This window comes from Brienomyrus brachyistius, chromosome 23 (genome assembly GCF_023856365.1).
Source record: "Brienomyrus brachyistius isolate T26 chromosome 23, BBRACH_0.4, whole genome shotgun sequence".
Classification (NCBI taxonomy): domain Eukaryota; kingdom Metazoa; phylum Chordata; class Actinopteri; order Osteoglossiformes; family Mormyridae; genus Brienomyrus; species Brienomyrus brachyistius.
This window is the reverse complement of record NC_064555.1, coordinates 8,790,964-8,816,111: the sequence shown is the minus strand read 5'-3', so window position 1 is coordinate 8,816,111 and position 25,148 is coordinate 8,790,964. Positions and strand designations below refer to the sequence as shown.

Genomic DNA, 25,148 nt, shown 5'->3' with positions numbered 1-25,148 from the left:
CGTATATAAGGCCCAGCAGGGACCTGCTGACATAACTTTTCCCGAAGCATCTTAATCACTTGAAATGTTCTGTCATATGAGCATCTATTATGGAGCTAAATTCAGCATTTCTGAAAGAAATGTGCTGTTTTTTTTTTTGGGGGGGGGGGGACATTGAGGAAAATCGTCTCTGAAAGAAGTTTGATGGAGGTTCTTAGTTTCACAGGGGCTTAGTGGGTATTGGTGTTGTGAAGTGTAGTCTCAGTTGTGTGTGTGTTTGGTCACTTTTGGTTAAGGTTATAATTGTTGGGATTAAAGCTGGACATGAATGCAGAGAAATAATATATAGATACCTAATTCGAGTGTGTGTGGTTTTCATGTCAGTTCGTGTTGTTGTGAGCTTCTTCTGCATATGCTTGTCTTCTCCGACAGGTCAGGGGCACCTTGCAGATGTGAATTTGTTACTTTCCATCCTGTGTTTCCTGGCATGGACTCTGGGTCATCATTTCCCTATCAGAGCTCATCAAAAAAAAAAAGATGGATGGGTTATTCTCAGCATAATTCCAATATTCCTTTAACATGCTGAAACAAGCCCGGTGCAATTCTGAAGCGGTGCTGAACTGAAAACCCAGGTGCTCTGTGTGTCCAGGGAAATTGTGTTAAGTGATGCGAGGGTCAGCTGCAAAATCCATCACTACCTCTTTCCCCAGATTCTCTCATTTGAAATGCCAGTTTTTAATCATACATCGTGTCATCCCCAATCCGATCATCAAAGGTCTTTGCTCAAAAGCAGTGGTCGGAATCGATGAGTGCTAATGATGGCCACAAGCTGCTTCCGATAGGAAAAAATATTAAAGAGAATAAGAGAAATCTGAAAGTTACCTACTGAAATGAGCCATACTGTAAAAATATACCTGCAACCTGCTTCTTCAGTCCCATTACGGTAAGATTTCATGAACATGCTTGTCTAGTCTGCAGTTAGATGGACAGTGTTTGCTTGCCTGGAGCTTCTCGCGGTCTTGTGGATGGATACTGGCTTGTTGTTCCTCATAAAGCTTAACAGATGTCTAAGGTTTGACTTTCAGTTAACAGGAGTATCAATCTGCCCGTAAGCTGTACTGGAAATCTCAGTTGCACTAAAGAACCACTATTATTAACGTCTCCAGCCCACGTTTGTTATGTTATTTTTTCAAAGAAGTGGAATGAATGAAAAACACTAAAGCATTTAACAATATACATGGGAATTTATGAAGTGGCTGAGACTGGAAAAAAATCCATTCGTTTTCCAGCCACTTGTCCAGCAGATGACCACAGAGAGCCTGGAGCTTATCCCGGGAAGTGCAGTGCAATTGGACACACTGGATGGGATACCAGTCCTTCGCACACAAACACACACGGGTAAGTTACGGACTGAAATTCACCTAACCGCACACTGCGTGGGAGAAAACATGCAAACTCCGCAACCACGGAGATGGAGGGGGATTTGAACCAACAACCACGCAGGTGTTTCACTTGGGAAGCCGAAAAAGCTGTGGAAACGCCACCGTGAATATAAACCATGCGGTGTGAAGCGCATCTTTACGGAAAAGCCGGGAACGTCTGCACACCACGAGGCAGCTTCTCTCAGCAGAAGGGGGAGGCCACAGTTTTCAGCTAGGTGAGCAATTCTTACATACACTGGACTCATTCCCAGTGAGAGATGGGATGTGGGAGAACTGGGTGTGATTTGCCGTGACTTGCTAATTAGGCTCAGGTGCAGGCCTGAGCTGCACTCAGATGCGGTCACGTACAAACCTGTGCTTTTATTCCAAAACAGTTTGCACAAGACAGATGGGACCTTAATGGAAGGATGGGTAGTACAGATGTGATTCGAAGCATGACTGATTTTTTCCCCCCCATCTTCCCTGTAGTGAAGCAGGCAGTTTGAATTTGATACGCCGTGTTGGGGGGTGCAGTAGGAGGGGATGCGGTTGCATTTTGTCGGGCTGAGCTTGTTGTTAATTCCATGTTTCCAGTGACTATCAGCTTGTGGTTGGCTGAGTAGTGAAGTTACACTGGATGGCTGCAAGCTAAATAGAGAATTGTAAATGCTCTCTGGGAAAGGGGCAGACCGACTTGGGTTCCGCCCAGGGATTCTGCTTATAAATTGCTGATTGCATGTTTCCATGTTTCTTGTCTATGTAGACTAAGTCTTCGGAGGAAGTGAGCCAGTTCATCGCCGCCTCGCTCTAAGATTTCCATCTTGTTCACAGTTTGGTAAAAATATACATGATAATTGGCAGATGTGGAGTTTCGGCGTCACATGCAATGTTTTTATGGGATGTCTGGAACAGAGAAGACATTTAAAAAGGGACTCGGAAAGAATAATTACATTTAACGATTCAATGTGAAACCCTGAAACAATACTGTGGAAATGATCGGCATCCCGTGCGTCCGGCCGCAGACGGCGTTTATTCTGACACTTTATTTCAGGCGTAGCAAGATGCAGCTCTTCATTTCACTGTTTTGAGAATGGCTGCTTATAGGTGCAGAATGTACACACCCATCCCTTCAGACGGGAGTCTGGGCCGCGCGAATGAGTCCAGGAACACCGGCGGAGGCTGACCACTGTGGTCATGTATGTTTTGAGGGAATCAAAATGCTGCAGTTAACTTAAGCACCGATAAAGAAGAGTGATAGAGTCTTGCATTACAGAACCAGAGGCGGATATTTCAGGTCCAGAAAGTAAAAATCCAAACCAGGATTTTGTTTCAACCAACCAGTTGAAATGTCCGCCTCTGCACATAACCCAGACAATTTCAGTTTGTCATTTTCTTTGGGATATGCTTTGTTCTAATTAAGGAACTACTACTGAATTCATCGCTTAAACACGAGAGGACTATTTCTGCAAAAGCAGGGACGAGGACCTGGAATCTCAAACTGGAACGAAGACCCCGCTTTGCTGTGCTTGCCTGCTCAAAGGCCATTGAACCCCAAGAAGCAGCCAAGTGCTTTACTGGTGCTGCACTGTAATCAGGAAATCAGCCATGGCCGTGATGCACAGGAATGAGGGACAGAGATGATCTGAGGCAATCAGACCCACGGAGCCTTTTACGTGTTCTCTTCATGCAAAAAAAAAAAGGAGGATCTTCACCCTAAGCTCCATCTTCAATGGTTAAATTCATTTGCATATAAATCACATGAGCCAAGATTTAAGCAACCAAGTCTAGGTCGCAGAATCCAGCAGGAATGGGCCGCATCCTCCCACTAGAATCCAGCGCCACCTGCTGTCGACAGCCGGCCCCCGGCCTCGCTTTCCTCCAGACGTGAGAATTAACCCACACTTATGCCCCTGATCCCGAGACAGCAAGCGGCTCTGCAAATCTAGAGCAGCCAGAACCTCCACCGCGAATGTGAGGTGGCTGTGTTCCTGATGGAGGTGCTCCACAGTCAGCTTACATCAGGAACCGGCAAAACACCCCAGAGCACAACTACATACAAGGACACAAAACCAATCAAGGCTATCCTGACAACTGTAAGCGTGGCGTATCCCTTAGCAACCACGGGGCACGTGCTGGCTGCACAACATCAAAGCACGGATTATATAAAGAGGCAGGGAAAAGGCTTCAGAAAAGTAGGGCGGCCAAAGTCTTTGGACAAAAATGGAGGCAGAGGACACACGGCAATAAGAACAAATATGATTGGGCTTTTAAAATCCAGACTTAACGAGATCTGACTTGGGCAGCTCAAGGTGATTTTATTGGAGGACTATGGGGAAACATTTCAGAACTAGCAATATAACACAAATGTTAATGGATTAAGCCGAAGGCGAAGGTCGCAAGACAACAGATGAAAGTGAATATGTGATCATGTGGTGTAACAGATTGGGTGCCGCTGTCTGTTACTGTCTGCTACGTGGAGAATACTTTCATGTTCTGGGTGCTAAGGTGTCCTCTGTGTTAAATTCACTCTGTGTTCTGAGATTGACAACAACTTGAGACGTCCAACCTTGATGTATAGTCATGTGCGTTAGGGTTGCTGGTTCAAATCCCATAGCCGACAGAGTGATTGCATCATCCAGTTGCTTCTAGGATTAGCTGAGTCTGCTCTCTCAAGTGCATGTCGCTTTTGATTAAAGCATCTGCTACATACATGTAGGAGTAACTCACGCAAACACAGAGGGCAAAACAACTAGCTGCCGTTGGTTGTAATAGACTCAACCAAGAGCTGAACTAAGGACGATATTTAGGTCATTGTACATTTGCTATACAAATAAAGCAGTGAAAATGTTACAGGAAAATACACAAATAAAATTCTGTGTGCCTTTAATAGCTTTGGACAGTGACAGTTAAATCATAAAGCTGAGCTTTGAGTTTAAGTGAAAGACAATGGATATTTTAAATGAAGGTTTATATTACTGACTACAGCACCACCCAATGGCAAATGTTAAACACAAAATTTAGTACAAACAGATCAATGACTAGCATCGAGACATAAAGCTCACAGAGGCTGGTTTCAGGGAGATTTATTTGTCTTTATTCTTTAGAAAATTCTTAATCATTTATAGCTACTGTATACAATTTAGAGCCTATGTGCTTATTATACATAGACTAGTATTTACATATAAATTATCTAGACTAATTTACACACTGGGAAATTAATATTTATATTCTATTAGAAATTGAGGATTTTCAAGAATTTGCAAGCATTCACATTTATAACCATTGCTGTCAAACACTCACGTGTCAAACGCACACACACACACACACCTTACGCTAAAGTGACTCGCTGACCCGGCTTGATCGTGGCCAGTCCCTGGAACATTCCATCTCCTGCATTTCCAAAAGCTTCATATCTTTGGAGAGACGGGGGAAAGATGCAGGTCATCAAAGACATTCACATTTTCTTTGTATGGAGGTAAAGCTGTCAAGGGGAGGTGGAGGCAGAGCTAAAGGAGATGGAGGTATGGGGATGGAGGCAAGGCCAATGGGAGGCAGGAGCAAGGCTAAGAGACTCACAGCTCTGTGTAGCGCTTCCAGTCCTGCTTGCCGATGGACGGTCTGGTACTAGCCAGCGCTGAGGTGATGTGGGCCTGGCAGATGAGGAGGGCTGGTTTTCCGGGTCCAGTGGGGGCCAGCAAGGACTCATCCTGCAGACAGTTACGGGGTAGGAGAGGGAGGGCAGAGTCACTGAAGCACCACAGCCCAGCAATCGCCAGCGTCAAGTGTCAAATCCACAAGGTAGTTGTTAAACCACTCAGCTTCCATAAAATGCTGCGGTTGGGCGTGAAGACTGGTTCGAGTCCCTGCGCTTGAAACTGGACTGAACCCGAGAAGGAATGTACCGTGGTCCGGCCACGGAGGCTGGCTTTGATGTCGGCGACCTCGACGCGAAGCCGCTCCAGCTGCTCGGGGCCCAGCTCCCGGAAGCCCTCCTGCAGGGCAGCCATAAAGGCAGGTGCAGAGATGCTGCCCGGCTCCCGCAGTGATGCCCCCGTCAGCTCATGGGTAGTGGAGTTGGGGCCCGACGGGCACTGTGAGTTCTAGGGTGACAGATCCGGCAATGTCACTATAGGAACTTGTTCAAAAAATTAAGCCTGTAAAAGTTTATTTAGATCAGCAAACAAAGTGGTCTTAGACAAGCCGGTGCTGGACTGGGACAGGGATAGGTGAGGGTTAGGGTGAGGGTGAGGGTTAGGACCGTGTCCCTCACCAGCTCGGAGGGGGATGGGTTCCCCAGCTCAGATTCGTAGGAGCTGCCGAAGTACAGGCGCCAGATGTTGTGCCTGGAGTCCTCGGGGGCCAGCTCCCCCCCCTCCAGCAGCACAATGGACTGGTCCATTCCACCCTCCCCCTCCCCGGCTGAGTCGTCCGACCCGCTGCTATGGTTCAGGAAGATCATGGAGGACAAGCTGACATCGCTGTCCGAGCCTGAGCCCAGATCCTGGAGGTGGACAGCAGAGGGATGTAGCTCAGAGCTACGGGAGCTGAGAGTGGGGTGTAGCGCAAGCTATGGTAGCTTAGAGCAGGATGTAGCACACAGCTATGGGAGCTGAGAGCAGGATGTAGCGCAGAGCTACGGGAGCTGAGAGCGGGGCGTAGCGTAGAGCTACGGGAGCTGAGAGTGGGGTGTAGCGCAAGCTATGGTAGCTTAGAGCAGGATGTAGCACACAGCTATGGGAGCTGAGAGCAGGATGTAGCGCAGAGCTACGGGAGCTGAGAGCGGGGCGTAGCGCAGAGCTACGGGAGCTGAGAGCGGGGCGTAGCGCAGAGCTACGGGAGCTGAGAGCGGGGCGTAGCGCAGACCTACAGGAGCTGAGAGCGGGGCGTAGTGCAGAGCTACGGGAGCTGAGAGCGGGGCGTAGTGCAGACCTACGGGAGCTGAGAGCGGGGCGTAGTGCAGACCTACGGGAGCTGAGAGCGGGGTGTAGTGCAGTGCTACGGGAGCTGAGAGCGGGGCGTAGCGCAGGGCTACGGGAGCTGAGAGCGGGGCGTAGCGTAGGGCTACGGGAGCTGAGAGCGGGGCGTAGCGTAGGGCTACGGGAGCTGAGAGCGGGGCGTAGCGTAGGGCTACGGGAGCTGAGAGCGGGGTGTAGCGTAGGGCTACGGGAGCTGAGAGCGGGGTGTAGTGCAGTGCTACGGGAGCTGAGAGCGGGGCGTAGCGCAGGGCTACGGGAGCTGAGAGCGGGGCGTAGCGCAGGGCTACGGGAGCTGAGAGCGGGGCGTAGCGTAGGGCTACGGGAGCTGAGAGCGGGGCGTAGCGTAGGGCTACGGGAGCTGAGAGCGGGGTGTAGCGCAGGGCTACGGGAGCTGAGAGCGGGGCGTAGCGCAGGGCTACGGGAGCTGAGAGCGGGGCGTAGTGCAGGGCTACGGGAGCTGAGAGCGGGGCGTAGCGCAGGGCTACGGGAGCTGAGAGCGGGGTGTAGCGCAGAGCTACGGGAGCTGAGAGCGGGGCATAGCGTAGAGCTACGGGAGCTGAGAGCGGGGTGTAGCGCAGAGCTCCGGGAGCTGAGAGCAGGGCGTAGCGTAGAGCTACGGGAGCTGAGAGCGGGGCGTAGCGCAGAGCTACGGGAGCTGAGAGCGGGGTGTAGCGCAGAGCTCCGGGAGCTGAGAGCAGGGCGTAGCGTAGAGCTACGGGAGCTGAGAGCGGGGCGTAGCGCAGACCTACGGGAGCTGAGAGCGGGGCGTAGCACAGAGCTACGGGAGCTGAGAGCGGGGCGTAGCGTAGAGCTACGGGAGCTGAGAGCGGGGTGTAGCACAGAGCTACAGGAGCTGAGAGCGGGGCGTAGCGTAGAGCTACGGGAGCTGAGAGCGGGGTGTAGCACAGAGCTATGGGAGGTAGCAGATACTTTAGTCCCAGGTGCCTGTTATGTTGGAGCCCAAGGTGAGTTACAGTGATGGTGTCGGGATCCTCACATGGAGGATGCAGGTCCCCAGACTGCTGTGCAGTGCCTCCAGCTGGGCGTTGTACAGCAGGGCCTTCAGGTCCGCTCCAGTGAAGCAGCCCGTGGAGCCGGCCAGCTGCTCCAGGTCCACGTCTTCTGCCAGCGGGACCGAGCAGGTTAGAGCCTTTAGAATCTCCAGACGGGCCTCCTGGATGGGAAGATGAAAGGCCATGAAATTCACATGACATTGCTGAAATGACATTTTTTACTTTGTAATCCAAACCTAAATTGAGGATTAGCTCCATCTAATTAGCTAGATAATATTAGGATCAAGATTCTAAAAGTAGACTACGCATTCTGAAGCTAACACTGAGCTCTCTGGTAAATTAAACTGGCCATTTTGCTGTTCTCCTGTGTAACAAGATTCCTGTTTTGAGCTACGCTATGTTCCAAATCCGGCAGGCCAAAATTTTAAGTATAGTTGGTGGAAAAAAAAAGGTAGTGAGAGGTAAACTCTGCGGGGTGGGAGGGCAGTACCTGGTCCGGAGGGGGGCAGTACAGGGACTTGTCTAGGCGACCTGGTCTCAGGAGGGCGGGGTCGATCAGGTCGGGGCGACTGGTGGCAGCCAGCACATACACCCCTGGGGGGGGGGTGGTTCACGTCACTGTGGTGGTATGGCCACCAGGGGGTGCTCACACTTACATGACTGGCGGGGGGAGGGTTTGACTGCTACTGCTGCTCTAACAGAATAACAGAACCGGAGCAGTACGGCGGGGACAAGAAGCCGGTCAGTGTGCCGCACTCACCCTGCAGCCCCTCCACACCGTCCAGCTGGGTCAATAGCTGGTTCACCACACGGTCCGTCACTCCGGTGCTGTCGTGACCCCGCCGGGGTGCCAAGGAGTCGAACTCGTCAAAGAACAGGACACAGGGCCTGGCTGCCTGAGCCCTGTGTGGGGGGGCAGCACAGGTTGCCCTCAGCTGGGGGGCTCTAAGGTGTCTGGACGAGGGCCGGGAGGCGTACTCACCTTTGGAAGACGTCCCTCACGGCCTGTTCGCTGGCTCCAATGTACTTGCTGAGAAGCTCGGGGCCCTGGGGTCCAGCAGCCACAAGTCACTGAGGCAGTATGGCCACCAGGGGGCACAAACTCACACGACAGGTCATTACCATTGTATTTATGGGGATGGGGGGGGGGGTTACCTTGATACTGATGAAGTTCATGCCACTCTCCCGGGCCACAGCTCCAGCCAGCAGGGTCTTTCCTGTGCCGGGGGCTCCGTAAAGAAGCACGCCTGACCGCTGCCGGATGGGCAGGCTGGCGAACAGCACCGGGTACTGAAACACAGCCCAGTGAGAGGCTGGCCTTAAGCCACAAATGTACCTAAATGTCACCATGTCCGCGACGGTGGGTAAGCCCACCTTGGCTGGGAGGAGGATGGTGTCCATCAGAAGCTGCCTGGCCTCGCGCAGCCCCCCCACCTGCTCCAAACCAGCCCCGGCGGGGGTGTCGAGCCGGGCGTGCCACAGCGAGGGGGGGCGAAAGCCTCTCAGGGCCTGCAGGAAGTCAGCCGTGGACAGACACCCTTCTGAAGGGTACAGGGACATCAAATCGTGAAGAAAGATAAGCGACCAATCGGGGCACGGCATTTGCAATCAGTGAGGCGCGTTCCTTACGTTGTTTATGGCTATGGAACAGAGCCTACACACCATAAACCAGAAAGAGATAAGGATGTTAAAAAGTATGGTGAGGATGGATGGATAGATGGCTGGATGGAGCATGTGAAGCTCACTGCTGAGGCTCAGTACTGGGCCTCGCATGTTCCCCCCCCGTACCCGAGGCAGTGCCCACACGGCCATGGAGCGCGTTGGCGTGGATGGCCCTCTCCACCAGCACTTTTAGGTCTTGCGGCCAGCATCCTTCCGTCTCCCTGGCTACAGCCTCCAGGTCCAGTGTGTCCAGACTGCCGCCAGTGATGGTGGTCTTTCCACGGATCACCGCACTCAAGATCGCCGCCCTCTGTGCCTGTAACCACACGTTTCCGGACTCCTTATCCGCCAGTTGCCCCAGCAGTGCTCAGCTGAAACCCATCCCTGCCCCACAACGGGCACACACCTGGTCTGGGCTGGGGATGTGGGTGACACTCTGGAAGAGTCGGGACCCCTGGATCTGACGCAGAGACGGGTGCAGGCTGTGCTCGCTCTGGCTGGTGGCCATCAGGCAAACCAGACCCCCATGCAGGACGGCGTCGTCCACCAAGTCGCTCAGACCTGAAGTCAGGAAGCTGCCTCAGTCTACAGAAGATCTTACACCTTTAATCTCAAATGCATTACAAGGCTACAGGCGAAAAACAGTAACCTCTTAAATTTTTTTCACTTTTGTTTTAGATACAAGTCATGTAAGTAAATGTTATGTTCATTTTCTGTTAAGCTTAAAAACCTATGAAACAACAGCCAAACACAAAAACTAACATAGAAGATAAAAACCAATTCAAGTCTAAGACTCTGAGGAGTAGGCAGGATGAGAATACATTTTGACGCAGACTGAATGTATCGTACTCTGGGCCAGCTGCAGACTGCGAATGGTCTCCGGGCCACGCTCATGCTCTTGGGAGCCAGCTGCCCCCATCATGTGATCCAGGTCATCCAGCAGGACCACTGAGGGCTGCCTCCACACTGCCTGTGCGAAAGCTTCTTCCAGCCTGCGCCGAACCGTCTCCACTCGCTTCCCTGCAGACATCCGCATCGCACCGCAAGAGTGGGACGGAGAGTAAAGGGATTAAAAGCCCGTCATCCTAGATTTCTTTCGCTAAACACAGCCTGTTCTCCATGCCGATACCCACCTCTTAACGTTTTACACTCTATCACTTCTACGTGGGCGTCCAGGAGTTCCGCGGCCTTCTTACACAGGGCCTTGGACAGAGCTGTTTTCCCACTTCCCTGCGAGGGGCGCCACACAAAGCGCATCACGCTTCAACACCAACACTGAACACTTCTGGGTGAAAAGTCCGAACCAGCATCAAGAGCGAGCCCCCTCCGCAGCTGCACCATTTAAGAACGATTTGACGTATTCTTTCTGACTGGGGAAATTCAGGCTTGTTTTCGCTAGACGGGCAGAGAACAGTTCAGACTGGGCCGCTCACCTTGGGACCCGCGATGAGGAGGGCTCCGCTTCTAAGCCCCGGGCCGGCGAACACCAGCTCTTCGGAAAGAGGCCCTGCTATCAAGCTGTGGGCCATGTGCTCAAAGGCTGCCCCGCCGATGTCCTGCACCCCTCTGGAGACAGGAGAAGCAAAAGCTATCAGGCATTTATGTCGTGGCGCCTCCTGGGGTGGGGCTTTGAATACTGTCCCCCACTGCGTTTGTGTGGAGCATTTGTGGGTGGGTGGATGGCGGGATGGATGGACTGAGAGTTACGATCATCACAGACAGCCAGGGAAAAGCAGCAGCTAAATGAAATCGTAAAAGCTTACATATTTAAAGACTGTTTCCTCATGTAATGCGAGGTGACCATTTCCTTTTCTTTAATTAGCTACTCAACGACTGTTCCTTACCCCAAGCTCTCGAGAGAAGGGAAGGTGAGGCGCTGGTCATTATCAGCAGTCTTCTCAGCGTTCACGGGCAGCACGTCCCTCACAATCTAGAAATTCACACCAGACATATGTAATAGAATATACGCAGTGAGGAGATAGATATTAACACCGTCTGCAGAATAGATCTACTGTGTCATTCAACCCCCAGATTTCAATGGCTAGATCACTGGACCAGGATCATTTCTTACCCACTATTATTTTGCATCAGTGCATTTATGTGTAGAGAGCTGACTGGGGAATTATTATTATTATTATTATTTTGTAGTTCCTGTAGAATCTGTTTGTATACAACTCAAATATACATAAATCATTTTTCATCCTACATACACATTTTCCCAGATGGACTTAAACAATTCTCTATTCAAAATGGCCGCCTTGCACTTCCCTCTGCAAGATGAACCATTTTAAATGTCTTGCTGACAGCCGCTTGTACCTGGATGTCCGCTTTCTGTAATAAACTCGGGGTCAACAGAAAAACCTCCTCAGATTTCTTTGCTTCAAGCTCTGGCTTCAGCACCGTCAAGGAAAACTCAAAATCTTCTGTAAGGGAAATCGAGAGCAGTAGGTCAACACATAAACTATCAGCTAATTTGAATGTGACATGGTATGAACTGTGTTTGATATCTAATGTAAGAAGTCAAATATTTAACTAGTATTTCTAATATTTATGGTTGTGGGCAGTGGTGGCCTAATGGTTAGAGAAGCGCACTTGTAAGTAAAAGGTCGCTGGTTCGGATCCCTGACCAGCGAGGTACCCTGAGCAATGTACTGCTCCTAGGGCGCTGAATTAGCTACCCCCCAGCTGTGTCACATACGGGTTAAACGCAGAGGACCCAATTCGTTGTTGTGTGTCAACAATGATAACGTTTCACTTTCAGTAGTTAACATTTGTATTCTTGAAGGCCATTTGTATGGATTACATTATATCACTTATTTTAATAACTTAACCTTGACAGCTAGGTGACTAACACCATTCTTAATTGTAAATATAAAGCGATGGTGAGCTTGTATGTTGCTTACTCTGACATATTTGCCTTGCTAACAACAATCCACACAAGTCCATTTACAATGGTCAACTGTGTAAAGATCGGTTTGTATTTGTGGTGCAAGGGTTTGTTATTGTGTAAAGTAGTTTGGCAGAAAATGCATTTTTTTTCCATGTTCTTGGAATAATGAATTTTTGAAGACAGGCGTTTTTCATTGGACAGCAACGAAATGTAAGTACGGTCCAGTCCCTGGGGAAGATTCTCTGGATAGACAGACGGACAGATGTAAGGAGCTATATGTATAGAGCTATATAGAGCTATGATTCTAACGTGCACCTTTTTCCTGGAGTTACCACATTATATAACTCAAAATTCATTTGCATCAGTTTAAGTGTAACAGTGATGTATACAAGATTTTTGACATTTTTAGTTTTTTGATTGCACTCCAAAATGTAATTTTTTTTAAAGACTACAACCCATTAATGTGGATTTGCATGAAAGCATTTTCCTGGTAAATAATACGTTAACTCTAAAAACATGCCAGGCTCGCGGCTGACCTTCGGTGACAGACATTTGGATGGAGCTGGAGCGTCCGGTGAGAAAGGCCAGCTCTTTGTTGCTCTGAGTGCCAAGCCAACTCAGGAAAGCGCACTGCACACTCGCCTCACTCATGTGCTGCGGCTAAAGGCATTTAAAAGACAGAAAAAGATGTGATCCGCGGGTCCTGGATAAATTTACTTGACTGGGAGCTGGAATTAAGGATGAGCGTATATAAAAATGGATTTTTCTTCGACTAGGTGTTCGAAATACAATTATGCCCAACTCACCAGTGGCTGTAATGGCTGTAATCTGACAGCACACCCTATTCTAGGAGTTGATTTTAATGGCTGAATTCTCACAGCTGAATGTAATTCGATATTCAGACTTCTTCTCAAGGGCTCTGGGATCTGGAAATTGCAGGAAAAGTGCACAATGAAATACAACGTGCATCTTTTTCCTAGAGGCCACATGAATTTAAAAACTGAACACTAAAAATGCATTTGCAACAATTCGAGTGTAACGGCGATGTCTAGCAATCACAGAAGGAAGATGATGTGACTTGCAGAATGATTTTGATGCTAATTTCCTCACCCAGACTCGCCCACTGTAGAGGGCTCTTCCCTTTCCACTACTCCATCCCTGCAACAGCTGGTCCACACAGTGGCAAACCATCCGCACCACTAGGGGTCCCCATTGGTCCTTTCCAGTAGGAGAAGCTCTCTGCTTGGTGCCGCTTTGTTTCTCAGGGGGCCGTTGGGCCTCTTCCTTGAGCTCCCTGGCAGAGTGCAGCTTCCTGAGATGGCCATAAGTCACAGCAGACATTCCTCTGTCCTGCTCCTCCACGACGTGACCCCAGGGAAAAATATGGATCTCTCCCCCGGAGCCGGCCCAGGGGGGCAGCTTCCCACACACTCTGAGAACTGAGTCCCTCAGGACAGGAGATGCTGATGGGACCGAGGGCACCTCCATCTTGGGGCTGAAGCTCCCGGTGAACATGTACCTGATGAGGCTTTTGAAGTCCGTGATTCCACCTTGTGAATCACCATCCGCATGTTCATGGAAGCCCTGCAGGGAATCTTTACCGGTCTTCTGTGTATCCCCAGCCAGAGAAGACATGGTTGCTGAAATGTCAAAGTTCGTTTGCTTTTTCAAGAACTGATTCTGGTCCGTATTTGGGAAGCGATTCGTCCCTGGCCTTACGGAGATATCGCCACGTAACTTTGGTGAGACAATGAGCTCCGTGAACTGCTCGAGGCGGCCAAAGGGAACAGATGGTCGCAGAGAACCTGTTTTGCAGGAGGGGAAGAGCGGTTAGAGCGCCACCTTCAGGAAATCCCACCAGCACAAGAGAAGGTGTTCACACCAACCTATTCTGATATAGATGATCGTACGCTGCTCCACCCACACAGGGAACACACCCGTAGGGAACACCACCCGGATCTGGTCCAGAAGCTTCTGCTCAAGTGCTGAACTGTGAAGTTCCTGAGGGTATAAAAACTGAAACTAATTAAAGGTACGGGGCATCTTGGATATTAAGGGGTAAGTCTGACCCCCCCAGAAAAAGATGACAAATTAGCTCTGTTCATAAGGTCCAAAATGGAAATAATTATTCATGCAAAATAGAACACTGACCAGTATCTCCCAATCATCTGAAGAAAGAGGTTCCACAAACACTTGTTGAACAGAGAGAACCTGGTAACACGGCCTCAAAAATCCCTGTAAACCACATTAAAGAAACTTTATACTAATCAAATCAAGTACAAAAAAGCCCAAGAAACAGTCCAGTCATTATAAAATTATAAACCACATAAGATAATAATCACCACCACAAATAAGCATTTTTGTCTACTATAGGTTAGTTAAGGCACCAATGATGCAGGGTTTCTAACAGCTTGCCTCTTAGGCTTGAATGAGGTAACTGTGACATGCTGACATCGCTGCACTGTATTATACAGAGGTGGACAGTTCAGGTGCAGAAAGTAAAAATCCAGACCAAGGTTTTGTTTCAACCAAACACTTGAATTGAGAGTCACAGTTACAGAGTACTCAACTGGTTGGTTGAAACAAAATCCTGGTATGGATTTGTACTTTTTGGACATGTACTTTCCACCAACAGGGAGACAGATTGCCCCGAAAGGTCCTGGAGATGCATTCTGTTGTTTTTGTACACCTTATAGGTTTTGATTAAAGTGCCGAATCACCTGCTGCCCATCTTTGATCCCAAGCTTCTCTCCAAGTTGCCTGTTCACCTCCACCGTGATCTCTTCCTTGTTCAGCCTGTGTTGACATCTTGTCCAGCTGAGATACACGGGCGTACAAAGACCCCCGGACAGCTCCACAGCCTGACCCTGATAGACCATAAGGTTGTCACCTTAATTACAGTTATAATATACATAACTTGTAACATACTATATCATTGCTATATAATTACTTGTAATATATAATTACGTCCACAATATCCAACAAGAGAGGTTCACAGCTCATTCGCCAGGAAAGGTGCCTAAATATCACAGAGACATTGAGCTAGGGTTCTAATTATTTAATTAAACAACTCATATCTCAAGCATGAGAGTACAGTTCGGTTTTACACTTCGGCTGCTGAACATCTTAACTAGATAGTCAGTGTAAACTTTCTCTGTCACTTCTGCTTCTTTGTAAACTTTAACGTACATGCTTTTCATTGCTATTATCAGAATTTAACAGAACACCGATCTGGATATGTATTAACAGGTTACCAAGCTACTTGCGCCGCAATAAAACCACAGGACGCCTTAGCATACCTCTTGGAGAGATAGCTGTGAAACTAACGCTGGAGGAAGGTGGAGGAAACAGTTTTTCGCGTTGTTAAAGGCCACACTGACAGGCTGAATCCCCTGACCACCCAGCATGGTTAACATGTAAACCCTACACAGCGCTACCCTGCTTCCCGTCCGCCTGTTGTGATTCCGGGGTCCCTGTGACACGGGAGAAAGGCAGAAGAAATCGAGAGAAGAACGCATCGATCCTGATATTGAAGTAAATCATTGCAGGAAATAGCCTTTAGAACTATTCGCTGTTTAAGTTATTATTCTACTTTCTGCACTACTGTAATCACGCGTTCTTAACTAAGTAATTGCCCTATATATTTTCCATCCTTTATATCCCAGGCTTACAGCGCTGTTGGACGTGCCTTCGCTTTCAACATCGGATCAATCGTCCATTGGATAGATTGTCTGCATGTGACCAGCAGCCCGGTTGTAGATTGGAGGATCATCAAAGACGTGTTGATACCTCAGACACTCGATTAACTGCCCCTTATGGGAGAATAGCTGGAAAATGGCAGTTCCCGGTAGTAGCTCGGTTTGGAGTACCCCTGAAGTCCAAAAACACCACGAACAGCAGTCAGTTTGCCACACGAGACCCAAATATAGAGAAGGGAGGAGACCCAAGGCAGTCAAAGTAAGTATTCAAAATACATATTAGTTTTTATTCCATTATTCAGTATTGTACGGCATTTTAGGAACTTCAACCCGAAAACCTGGGGTTTGTTTTAGGTACCTGTCTGGCGACACCAATTATACAGTGCTCGCCTAATAAATGCATAATCTGCTTAATGTTATCCTAATCTGTTCTGTTGTATTTTCTGTTTCTCAGGTGTACACGATCAATCTTGAATCTCGTTTTTTGATGGTGCAAGGTGTCCCAGCCATCGGAGTGATGACTGAACTGGTGCAGCTCTTTGCACTATATGGGGTGATCGAGGAATACAGAGTGATGGACGAGTACCCCGCCGAGCAATTTACTGAAGTGTATTTAATTAGATTCCAGAAAATCCAAAGTGCAAGGTAAGCGGGGCTATACTCGCCAGTAGTTAGAACCGGTTATGTTATATACTGGTGCTGCAGCTATAGTGGACGTAATATATCATTGCTTTTTTATCACTGTGGTCATTTAGAGCGGCAAAAAGAAATCTCGATGAAAGGAGTTTCTTTGGAGGACTGCTTCATGTGTGCTACGCCCCCGAGTATGAAACTGTTGAGGACACCAGGGAAAAACTACTGGATAGGAGGCGATATGTTGCTCGGTTCTTGCAGAACAAAGGTAAAATAGCGAACTATTCGAATTAAGAAAATGCATATTGTGGTTTTACTAGTAGTAGTAAAAATGTATAGTACACTTCTAAACGAACAAACGGGCTTTTTTCCACAGTACTTGCTTACAGTATACTTAGAAACCAAAAAGGTGTCACATTTCTCTCCTTACAGTGAAAGAACTGGATAAGACTCATGAAAACCAGGGTGAAAAAAGCAAAGAGTCCACGATAATGGGACAGACTGCTTTGGAAACTCAAAAATCCATAGAGGCTTGTGATGAGGGGGACAGAAGTGACTGTAGCAGTTTCAGTTATCCTCTATTGCCCCTTCCTCCGCAAGAGCGATTTCCACCCTATTCTGAACAGACATTGGTGAAATTCGCAGCCGGGGAGGACAACATGGGGTCAAAGTACAATTTTATGGACTCAAGTAAGCAGCCCCCTCCCTTTACAGTGCAGAAACCTTGCTATCATGAAAGCACACTGCGGAAGAGGACACTCCCTGCTGCCAAATTTATACCGAGGACGACACATTTAGAGAACAGAAAACGGAAAGCTGGGGAAGCCAGTAAGACTTTGCTTTTGGGAATCGGGAGCAAATGTGAAACTCTGATCGGACCGAAACTACCGGAACCACCTAAACTGGATATGGACGATAAGTCCTTAAACGTCACAGCTGATTTAATCAGGAACACCATGAAAAAGGTGGGTATTGTGCTGATGAGCTGACATGTATTATGACGAACCCGGACTTTACAGTAAATGTAATGCTGTTTGCACCTGCTACTGTAACGGTGTGTTTATATGTGTCCCCCAAAAACAGCCCATGTAAAAATTGATCATTCTTTAGGTGTTTGTAGACGTAAGCTAATTCCAAAACGGTTATCCCCCTTCATGCCCCCCAATATGCTGAAATTATTTAAATTGATTCTATCGAAAATGTACTCGTTTGCTTCTTGCGAGCAAATGTGTATGAAGCACACATTACCACCCCTTCAGAATTAATAAGACTGAGGCTCGAGGCATATTGGTGATTTATGCGTGATCTAGCACCTGGGAGACAACTTGTTAAATATTTACTGTTATTGTGTGGGAACTATTGTAGCCCTCCTTGTTGACATTAAGTCTTCTTTTGGCTAATCATGTACTCATCTCATTTACTATTTAGATTTCATCTGTTCCGGAGCAGAAGCCGACAGAAAAGAAATCTGCAGAAAAACCAAGAAGGAGAATTTAATAGATGGATTGGCCGCACCAGAGTAAAGTGTCCAACTGAACATGTGGATTGCGTATATGCCATTAGTAAAAAATGTAGCTTGGGGAACAACACTTGCTGCAGTCAGCGTTCCGGAGGATTCTGGAACGCTTGCTGTTCAAATGCATGGATTCTCTGCAAAAGAAGTTGGGGGAGTTTCAGATGCCACATCTGTCCATTCAAAGAGACGCCGTCTTCATTGTGTTGCGTGAAGCTTAGTGTTACCTTTGAGTCCGGAAGACACGGTCCAAATGCTTCAAGTAAGAGGTTTTCTTCTCGCACCGCTGTCTCAAAGTCAGTGTAAGACAGTCTCCCATCGTGGTCATGATCCTGGTAACAAACGTGCCCTTTTAATATTTTGTAAATAAGATGGGCACTATTTTTGTAAAGTCGTTTGTGTGTTTGAAATTCAAAATACACGCTACCATTTTCTTGAGGGCAATTTCCACCAGATCTTTGACTCCTTCGTCTGGGTCTTCCTCCGTCGGCTGCCGGATCAGGCTGTCTTTCAGCATGTGAAACATCTCCTCGCGGGATATGTATCCATCTCCGTTCAAGTCATAGACATTGAAGCTGTCTAAAGAGGTCAATTAAACAGAATACAATACAATAAACATGCTGTAAACTAGTATCCTTGTAATGGGACAGGTTCGTTTTACATTTTATTTTTTCATCCAGGGTCCCACGCAGGAACACAGCCAAGCCTTCTATCCATTCCTTCACGTTGATATAACTGTCGTTATCCTTGTCAAATGCCCGGAAAACTGGAAGATGTGGGAAGGAAGCAGAGCTTTATAAAAATCTGTAGTTGGGGAAGCCATCCAATACAAGATCCAGAATTATTATTTATGTGTATCTGAATAGTATGACTAGAAAACAGTTTTCGCAGCCAAACTGTAAGGAAAAAACCGTGTTTCTTAACATCACTTTCTTTTAAATAATGTTTCATGGTTACATCAGTTATTTCTACACAACTTTGTGACATTAAAGTGTTTTTGCACTGCACCTCTATCCATGATCATGTCATCCGTCATCCCAAATGTGTTGTGTAATATATTTCTGAATTTTCCTCGATCCAGGCTGTGTCCTGTTTTTCGGTCATTCTGCTCCCCAAACCGTCCATTGAACAGTCTGATTAGACACTCCGCTTCTGTCCTGTTAACTGTGGTCAGGGAAGTTTGTTTAATGTCAGAATAGTCCTGAAACCAAATACTTAAAGAATGAATAAGTTAAGGACTTGGGTCATTATTTGTAAAGTTTTAGGAAAATTGTAACACTATGAGACTGACAGACTTCCCATTTCACCTAAACTTGACAGTAATGTGTTTACATTTCACTTCATTAGCAGACACTTTTTTCCAAAGTGGGATATGATTGAGAAGTCAGGCTCAGACAGTCCTAGGAGCAAGGTGGGGGTAAACGCCGAGCAATCTATTTTAACTCACTGCACCACAGACCACCCCGTATTAACATGAAATTTGTCAACAACAGTCTTTTTTCTTTTTTTTTATAACTGCATTTGGTAAAATTGTTCCTTTATTTCATATGAATCTTGGAAATTGTGTGTTATTCCATATTCATTATGGCTCAGTATTAAGCAGAGCGTTGGTCCAACTTTTAGCGTGTGTTACAATACATTATGTAATAACTTGACAAAGTGTCAATGAGGACATCTTGACTGTTTATTGCATAATACACATTACATTTTCATCATTAAAAAGTGCAACTCACACATTTTTAAATAACCGCTGCAATATGTAATGATGTATTACAAAACGCGGGGAAATTTATTACATAGTCTACCGTGTTCAAGCCATTACAAAATGCGGGTGCAATTACATAATGAAGTGAAATTTTGTTACATTTTGTCGAGTTATTATATAATGCGTTGTAACAGCGTGTTAGGTCACTCAGACTTCGGTATGCATTTCATGGCCGAAAAATGTGACATTTCGCCTTTGATTATATTGCAAAGAAAAACTTGCATCAGTCAGACCCGAGTGCAGCTCTTAGAGCTTAAATTTTCTGCAACGTAGCGCAACCCACGTTTTATTGAAGAAATAATTATAATCTTAAATCTAACAAAGAAATGTAACCGGTTAAATGTAAGGTAAATCATGGCGTTGCAAGTAGCGAAAAAGAACCGAAAAAAAGCCGAAAAAGAACGAATTATACATTTCTGATTTGGGTACTTACAGTGTTTGACTTGTCGGGAAAGAGTTTCTGCAAGATTTTGAATGATTTTCCTGTTCATTGCCGACATTTCAGACATGTTTGCTGCTTGCTAACTAACCGTGTTTGTTGGCGTTACCATGGAAACGCCGCGCCGGGTCCCATTTACTTTGTTGTAAATAACGTCATAAATATAAGTATAGTTATTAAAAATTAAACCGAAATTAAACAATTAGTGTGAAATCGATTTTCAATCGATTTTTGGTTTCAAAAGCAATAGCGCGTTCAGATATTTCTACACCTGTGTATTAACCAGAAATATTTGCTTCGTCAAATGTTACCCTACCACCTGAATGTTGCAGCAGAAATCGAGACTCATCTGTCCAATAACGTTTTCCATTGTCCCATTGTCCAATTTCCAGTTTCCTGTCCTTATATGACAGGAGTGACACCCAGTGTGGTCCACTTCTGCTTTAGTCCATCTACATTTTGTGTTGTGTTTTCAGAGATGCTCTTGTACAGGTGTACAAGCTCGTTGTAACAGGTGGTTATTTGAGTTCTGATGCCTTTGGACCAGCTTGAACCAGTCTGGCCATTCTTCTCTGCTCTTCCCTGTGCACTATTTTCTGACCCCACTAGATGGAGCAGCAAGATGAGCAGTCAAGGGTAAAATCTGCGGGTGCTAGGACGAAAACCATACCGAAGTTTCCCCACTACAGCGGAAAGCTGTACCTCACAATATGGGACAATGCCGGAACAATAAGGAGATGGCCGTCCACCTGACCCCAAAGGAGCAGCAGGCTTATGCCTCCCTGCTTGGACAGCAGTTACATCAGCAGCCGATAGAGGAAGCAGAGCGAGGGAATCTGGTGAACCAGCGGACACAGGAAGGTGTGACCTTGGGCACGCTCACTGTGGACCTCCACATCTACGCATGACAGCGGTACCCTCATTTCCTGAACACCATACAGGACGAGATGACTCTCTACGTCTTTCTCAGGGCCCTGTCTCCCAAGTTGCTGTGCCATTAAGTCCAACTGCAGGTGCGAGTTAGGCTTGGCAATGGCGAAGAGAAAGCTGGGCTGCTGGTCTGCAACTGCCCTGTTCCAGCAACCTGCCTCAGCCTGGTACAGCAATCAGAGAAGCTCCAAGTGGAGGGCTGCTCACATCATCTCACCAAGTGGGTCGGCTAGGCCGTGAGCCTGAGCTCTTCATGGATTGCGAGGTGGATGCTCCCTGATCCAAAGCTTTGGTGAACATGGGGTTCACCAACATCCTCGTCGGGCCAGGTGACCTTCCGGGCACTGCTCAATCAGCCCTCCCAGGATGGGAGGTGACAGGGGTTCAACTTGTATTTGTTACGGGTGTATGTGCCTCTGTGATGGGGAAGAGGTGGCTGGCCTTCATGCTGACTGGGCGAACCACAGGGCAGGAGGTGTCGCTGGCTGACAGAATGCAACCAAAACCAGAACAGACAGGCACAGTATTGACCCACGGTGTAAGGCACTACCTGTCCTCCAACCTGCAACTAGCCACTGTGTGATGTCATAAAGGGTGGGGCTTATATGGCATTTCATCACAAGCTAGGTCACGTAAACACACACACACACACACCCTCCTTATTGCGAACACCAGGCATAAATAGACATAAGTTTTAAGGTTGGTAACACATCACCTTAATCCCCTTATCACAACCACCAGGCGCAAACAGACTTGTTTAAAAACTTTAACAGTACATGTTAATGCGTTATTTTCAATAAGTATAAAATGTGCTATAAAACATTTAGCCAACAAGAGTTATAGAATAATGTAAACGCTTTAACTCACATGTGTTCTGGCCTCCTGTAAAGGGCCATCAGACCGCTGTACCATGCTCTAATGTTTTAAAATCTTAACATGTACTTAAGATCTTTTTTGTTAATATATTTTAAATAAGTATTAAATATTTAACCAACATGTTTTTAAGGAAATAAGGAATAAAACAATTGTTATTTTAAATAAGTTTTAAGAAATAAAAAGCTTTAACAAAATGAATTTACACTTAAACTTTGCACTGGAATCATGGAACATTACCCCTAAATATTGACCAGGATAAGCTGCTGAACGATGGATGAATGGAATAATATGTTCTAGGGTGTCAGTGGAGCTCAGTATGTAACACAGCTGTCTCTCAGACCTCCAGTTTAGGGGGTTTAAAGAGCCCCCCGGAGCTTGCATGTTCTCCCCATGTAGTGTGGGTTACCTACAGCTGCTCCAGTTCCCTCTCACAGTCCAAAAGCACGCGGTTCTGGGAATTGCCTTTTCTAAATTACACACAGCGTGTGAGTGTATGTGGGTGACCTGTAATGGACTGACTCCCCAGCCAAGGTGATCTACTGCCTTGTGTCCAGGGCTGCCGGAGGCTCAATAGTCTCTGTCAGCCTGTGCTGTATAGACAGATGGATGGAATAAAGTGCTTGATGGTACCAGGTGCTGGACATTCCAGGGTACAAGCCTTTCCAGCGTATTTGTTTCAGAACTGAAGTTAATACGTGTTGACATGTTATTTCCGATTGCGACGTTTTTGAAGAGAAAAGCTTCATCAGCAAAAGAGCGTTGGAAAAAGAACCTATTTCAAATTAGAATAGAACATCTAGCCAATGAGAATTAAGGCTGAGTTGAATTACTGTAACACTCTGGTCTTGTGGGCCAGTGCATGTTGCTGACATGTTCACACCATATACCGAAAAAGCATGCATGCTCACACCCCCATGCAGAAACCACGGGGCCTTCAGACAGGGTTCCAGCCACATGACAGTCAGATATAGCAACTGCGTTGGGTCTTATCACAAACATTAGAGGGGCTGCCAATGAGAATTTAGGATGAATTTAAACACTTTAGCTCTTTTTGATAGTGTGTTATTAGAAACAAGTATAAAATATTTAAACAAATGAGTTTCCAGAAAGTAAGCACTTAAACTCTTATTGTTAATATGTTATATTAATTAAGTATAAAGTAAGTTTTAAGGAAGAAAACCCCATAACTCTTCTTGTTTATGTGATATTTTAAAATAAGTATAAAACATTTAACAGTGGTTTCACAGTCCAGCAGCATGCTGAGGTTAATTGCCGTTAAGTGACATGTGTTAAGCAGTTAACTATGTGTTATTTTAAACAAGTATAAATAGTTTAAACTAATACCTTTTAAGTCAAAGTGTTTTATTACTTAAATATGTTATTTTAAATCAGTATAAACTAAGTTTTTAGGAATAAAACACTTTCTTTTAGTGGTGTTTCTCTGCCACAATGGCTTTAAAACCTCGCTCTACTGGATTAGTGGTTACTCTTCACCCTTATCAAACACACAATCATTTTGAGTCTTTTATACCACAGGTATTTTAAATACAATTTCTTATCCAAGAATGTAAATAAGACACTATATTTTTCACTATGACATTAAGAATATTTTGGATACCTGTTGTCTAATATCATTAACATTCTAATTCCAAATATGGTTTCAGGCTGATTTTTAAAATCATCAAAGTTAATCTGTAATTAGCATATGAGTCAACCTACAGTGACGGGCTTTTAACCATGAGACTAGACACCTATGAATCACCTCCTTAGCTGACTAATGTCCCATAACATGTACAGACTGCAGCCTCTGGTCCCCTGGAGGAAAATGTCATCACCTGCTGAGTTCATTACTCTGTGCTGTGAAAGAACGATCCACTAATATTCTATGCATCAACGAATCTATAATCATTCCCTCCATTAATTATATGCTGAGTTGCAATACTTTCCAAAGTCCTGAAACATAAAAAGTTGCAACTGCAAGTACATTTAATAACAGTAGGAAGTAGTACTGTAATCTGCATTTAGCAGCATGCATTAAAAACACATAAAAAAAAATTTAAGTTTTAGTTTTCCTAAACTAAAGGCCCTGCGGCCTGTGCTTATCACATCCGGGTGCTTGATTTGAGATGCTGTCAAGTTGACATTGATAACTGCGCTGCTGCGTGTTTGATACTTAACAAAACTTAGTGCTAATGCAACAGGACCGGTTGCCATCCACTTTGCAGTAAGAGTACTAATCGAAAGTGAAAGTTTCATTTTCTTACTTTACACTGATCGGTAAGCAAGGGGAAACGAAGGTGGTACAGTATGTCAAACACAATTACACTGAGTGCGAGAGAGTCTGCAGTGCTGCACGTGACAAGGTGGGCAAACAGCCAGCGAATGTAACGCTCTGAAACCCTAGACGTTCTTTAGGTGCACACTCTACAGCACTGTTTACGTTTATTAGTGTACAGCGCAGGCTAGTTAGCCTAGCTGTCTTATGATGACCGGTAGCTTTTAAAGCTGCCATTTTGTTCAGTGTTATAGACAGCTGGCTAACAGTAACGTTTTTAGATGGTCTTCCAGTTTGCTTGGTTGTCTATTCACTGCAAAACTACTGAAATGCATCAGTAGCACATATATTTTCTGGTTTTCATATTGTGTGGGGCAGCCAAAGCCCAGTCGGCCTTGGGAAGTTTTTAATAACTAATGGAGAAGTGTACAGTCATGGGGACAGTAAACTGCAGCCGTTTATATCACCATATATTTAAGTAGCTACAAACATAGGTGCTTTCCTTAGCATGAAACAGCAAAAGGCTTCACTCTGTCTTGTTAGATTTCAATTAGCCTTTAATCACCTTTCTTCTGTTTCATTATAGTCAGAATATTTTCAAACCAATGTCAACACATATTAAAGCAAACATGTTAAAAGGATTATTTCAGAAGAACAAACCAGATGCCGGTATGTGTGAAGAGATTGTGTTTTGTTTAGGAAATCAACGGCGTTACGGCCTCCTTAAGAAGACACCCAACTAACCCACCCATGTAACATTAAAGACCAGAAGATTCATGATACAGTAGACTTTAATACAAAACAAAACAATTTATACAGCTTGTCAAGGAGTGGTAGTGCAAAGGCAGAGAATTTAACTGATCGATAAATACTCTTACGAGACCTGGGGTTAGCAGTGGCACCAATAAAATAAGAAATTCCACCTCCACCCACACAGCTACACTGTATTGCCAAAAGTATTGAGACACCTTTACACATACATAAAGTTTAATGACATCCCATTCTTAATGTGGAGTTTTTTTTGAACAGCATATGGCTGAATTCTGTTAAACCTCAGATTGAAGAAAATTGTGTTAAT

At 46.0% G+C, this 25,148-nt stretch overlaps 3 protein-coding genes across 3 annotated transcripts; 1 reads left to right on the top strand and 2 right to left on the bottom strand.

The window, feature by feature from the left end:
• Positions 1-4,471: 4,471 nt before the first annotated feature.
• pex1 (peroxisomal biogenesis factor 1) lies at positions 4,472-15,422 on the bottom strand. The gene is made up of 24 exons (XM_048993783.1): positions 15,241-15,422; positions 14,662-14,808; positions 14,093-14,176; positions 13,828-13,942; positions 13,052-13,746; positions 12,748-12,867; positions 12,478-12,601; positions 11,368-11,474; positions 10,896-10,981; positions 10,485-10,617; positions 10,185-10,281; positions 9,901-10,071; positions 9,458-9,612; positions 9,178-9,367; positions 8,764-8,930; positions 8,545-8,679; positions 8,372-8,436; positions 8,150-8,292; positions 7,880-7,983; positions 7,374-7,550; positions 5,671-5,901; positions 5,303-5,500; positions 4,977-5,107; positions 4,472-4,813 (listed from the first exon to the last, which is right to left on the bottom strand). Exons 1-24 carry the CDS (start codon positions 15,355-15,357, stop codon positions 4,729-4,731), a joined length of 3,777 nt encoding a protein of 1,258 aa, XP_048849740.1. The 5' UTR covers positions 15,358-15,422; the 3' UTR covers positions 4,472-4,728.
• A 258-nt stretch (positions 15,423-15,680) lies between these two features.
• rbm48 (RNA binding motif protein 48) lies at positions 15,681-18,792 on the top strand. Its single transcript, XM_048993784.1, has 5 exons — positions 15,681-15,898; positions 16,094-16,284; positions 16,395-16,540; positions 16,705-17,237; positions 17,701-18,792. The coding sequence occupies exons 1-5, from the start codon at positions 15,776-15,778 to the stop codon at positions 17,767-17,769; spliced, it is 1,062 nt and encodes a 353-aa protein (XP_048849741.1). The 5' UTR covers positions 15,681-15,775; the 3' UTR covers positions 17,770-18,792.
• On the bottom strand, positions 17,750-20,602 carry efcab1 (EF-hand calcium binding domain 1). The gene is made up of 6 exons (XM_048993786.1): positions 19,984-20,602; positions 18,794-18,949; positions 18,447-18,551; positions 18,213-18,364; positions 18,013-18,117; positions 17,750-17,922 (listed from the first exon to the last, which is right to left on the bottom strand). Exons 1-6 carry the CDS (start codon positions 20,057-20,059, stop codon positions 17,872-17,874), a joined length of 645 nt encoding a protein of 214 aa, XP_048849743.1. The 5' UTR covers positions 20,060-20,602; the 3' UTR covers positions 17,750-17,871.
• Between the last annotated feature and the right edge of the window lie 4,546 nt (positions 20,603-25,148).

Bases quoted from the DNA above. Each gene is read 5' to 3' on its own strand.
- pex1 (XM_048993783.1), bottom strand. From the start codon at position 15,357: ATGTTAACCATGCTGGGTGGTCAGGGGATTCAGCCTGTCAGTGTGGCC. The intron at 12,602-12,747 runs GTGAGTTGGGCA...AAATGCCTTTAG, and splicing joins TACAGCCATTACAGCCACTG to CCGCAGCACATGAGTGAGGC. The intron at 8,437-8,544 runs GTAACCCCCCCC...GCTGGACCCCAG, and splicing joins TGAACTTCATCAGTATCAAG to GGCCCCGAGCTTCTCAGCAA.
- rbm48 (XM_048993784.1), top strand. From the start codon at position 15,776: ATGGCAGTTCCCGGTAGTAGCTCGGTTTGGAGTACCCCTGAAGTCCAA. The intron at 15,899-16,093 runs GTAAGTATTCAA...TCTGTTTCTCAG, and splicing joins GGAGACCCAAGGCAGTCAAA to GTGTACACGATCAATCTTGA. The intron at 16,541-16,704 runs GTAAAATAGCGA...CTCTCCTTACAG, and splicing joins TCGGTTCTTGCAGAACAAAG to TGAAAGAACTGGATAAGACT.
- efcab1 (XM_048993786.1), bottom strand. From the start codon at position 20,059: ATGTCTGAAATGTCGGCAATGAACAGGAAAATCATTCAAAATCTTGCA. The intron at 18,950-19,983 runs GTAAGTACCCAA...CCCTGACCACAG, and splicing joins TTCCCGACAAGTCAAACACT to TTAACAGGACAGAAGCGGAG. The intron at 18,552-18,793 runs GTGCAGTGCAAA...CACATCTTCCAG, and splicing joins TGACATGATCATGGATAGAG to TTTTCCGGGCATTTGACAAG.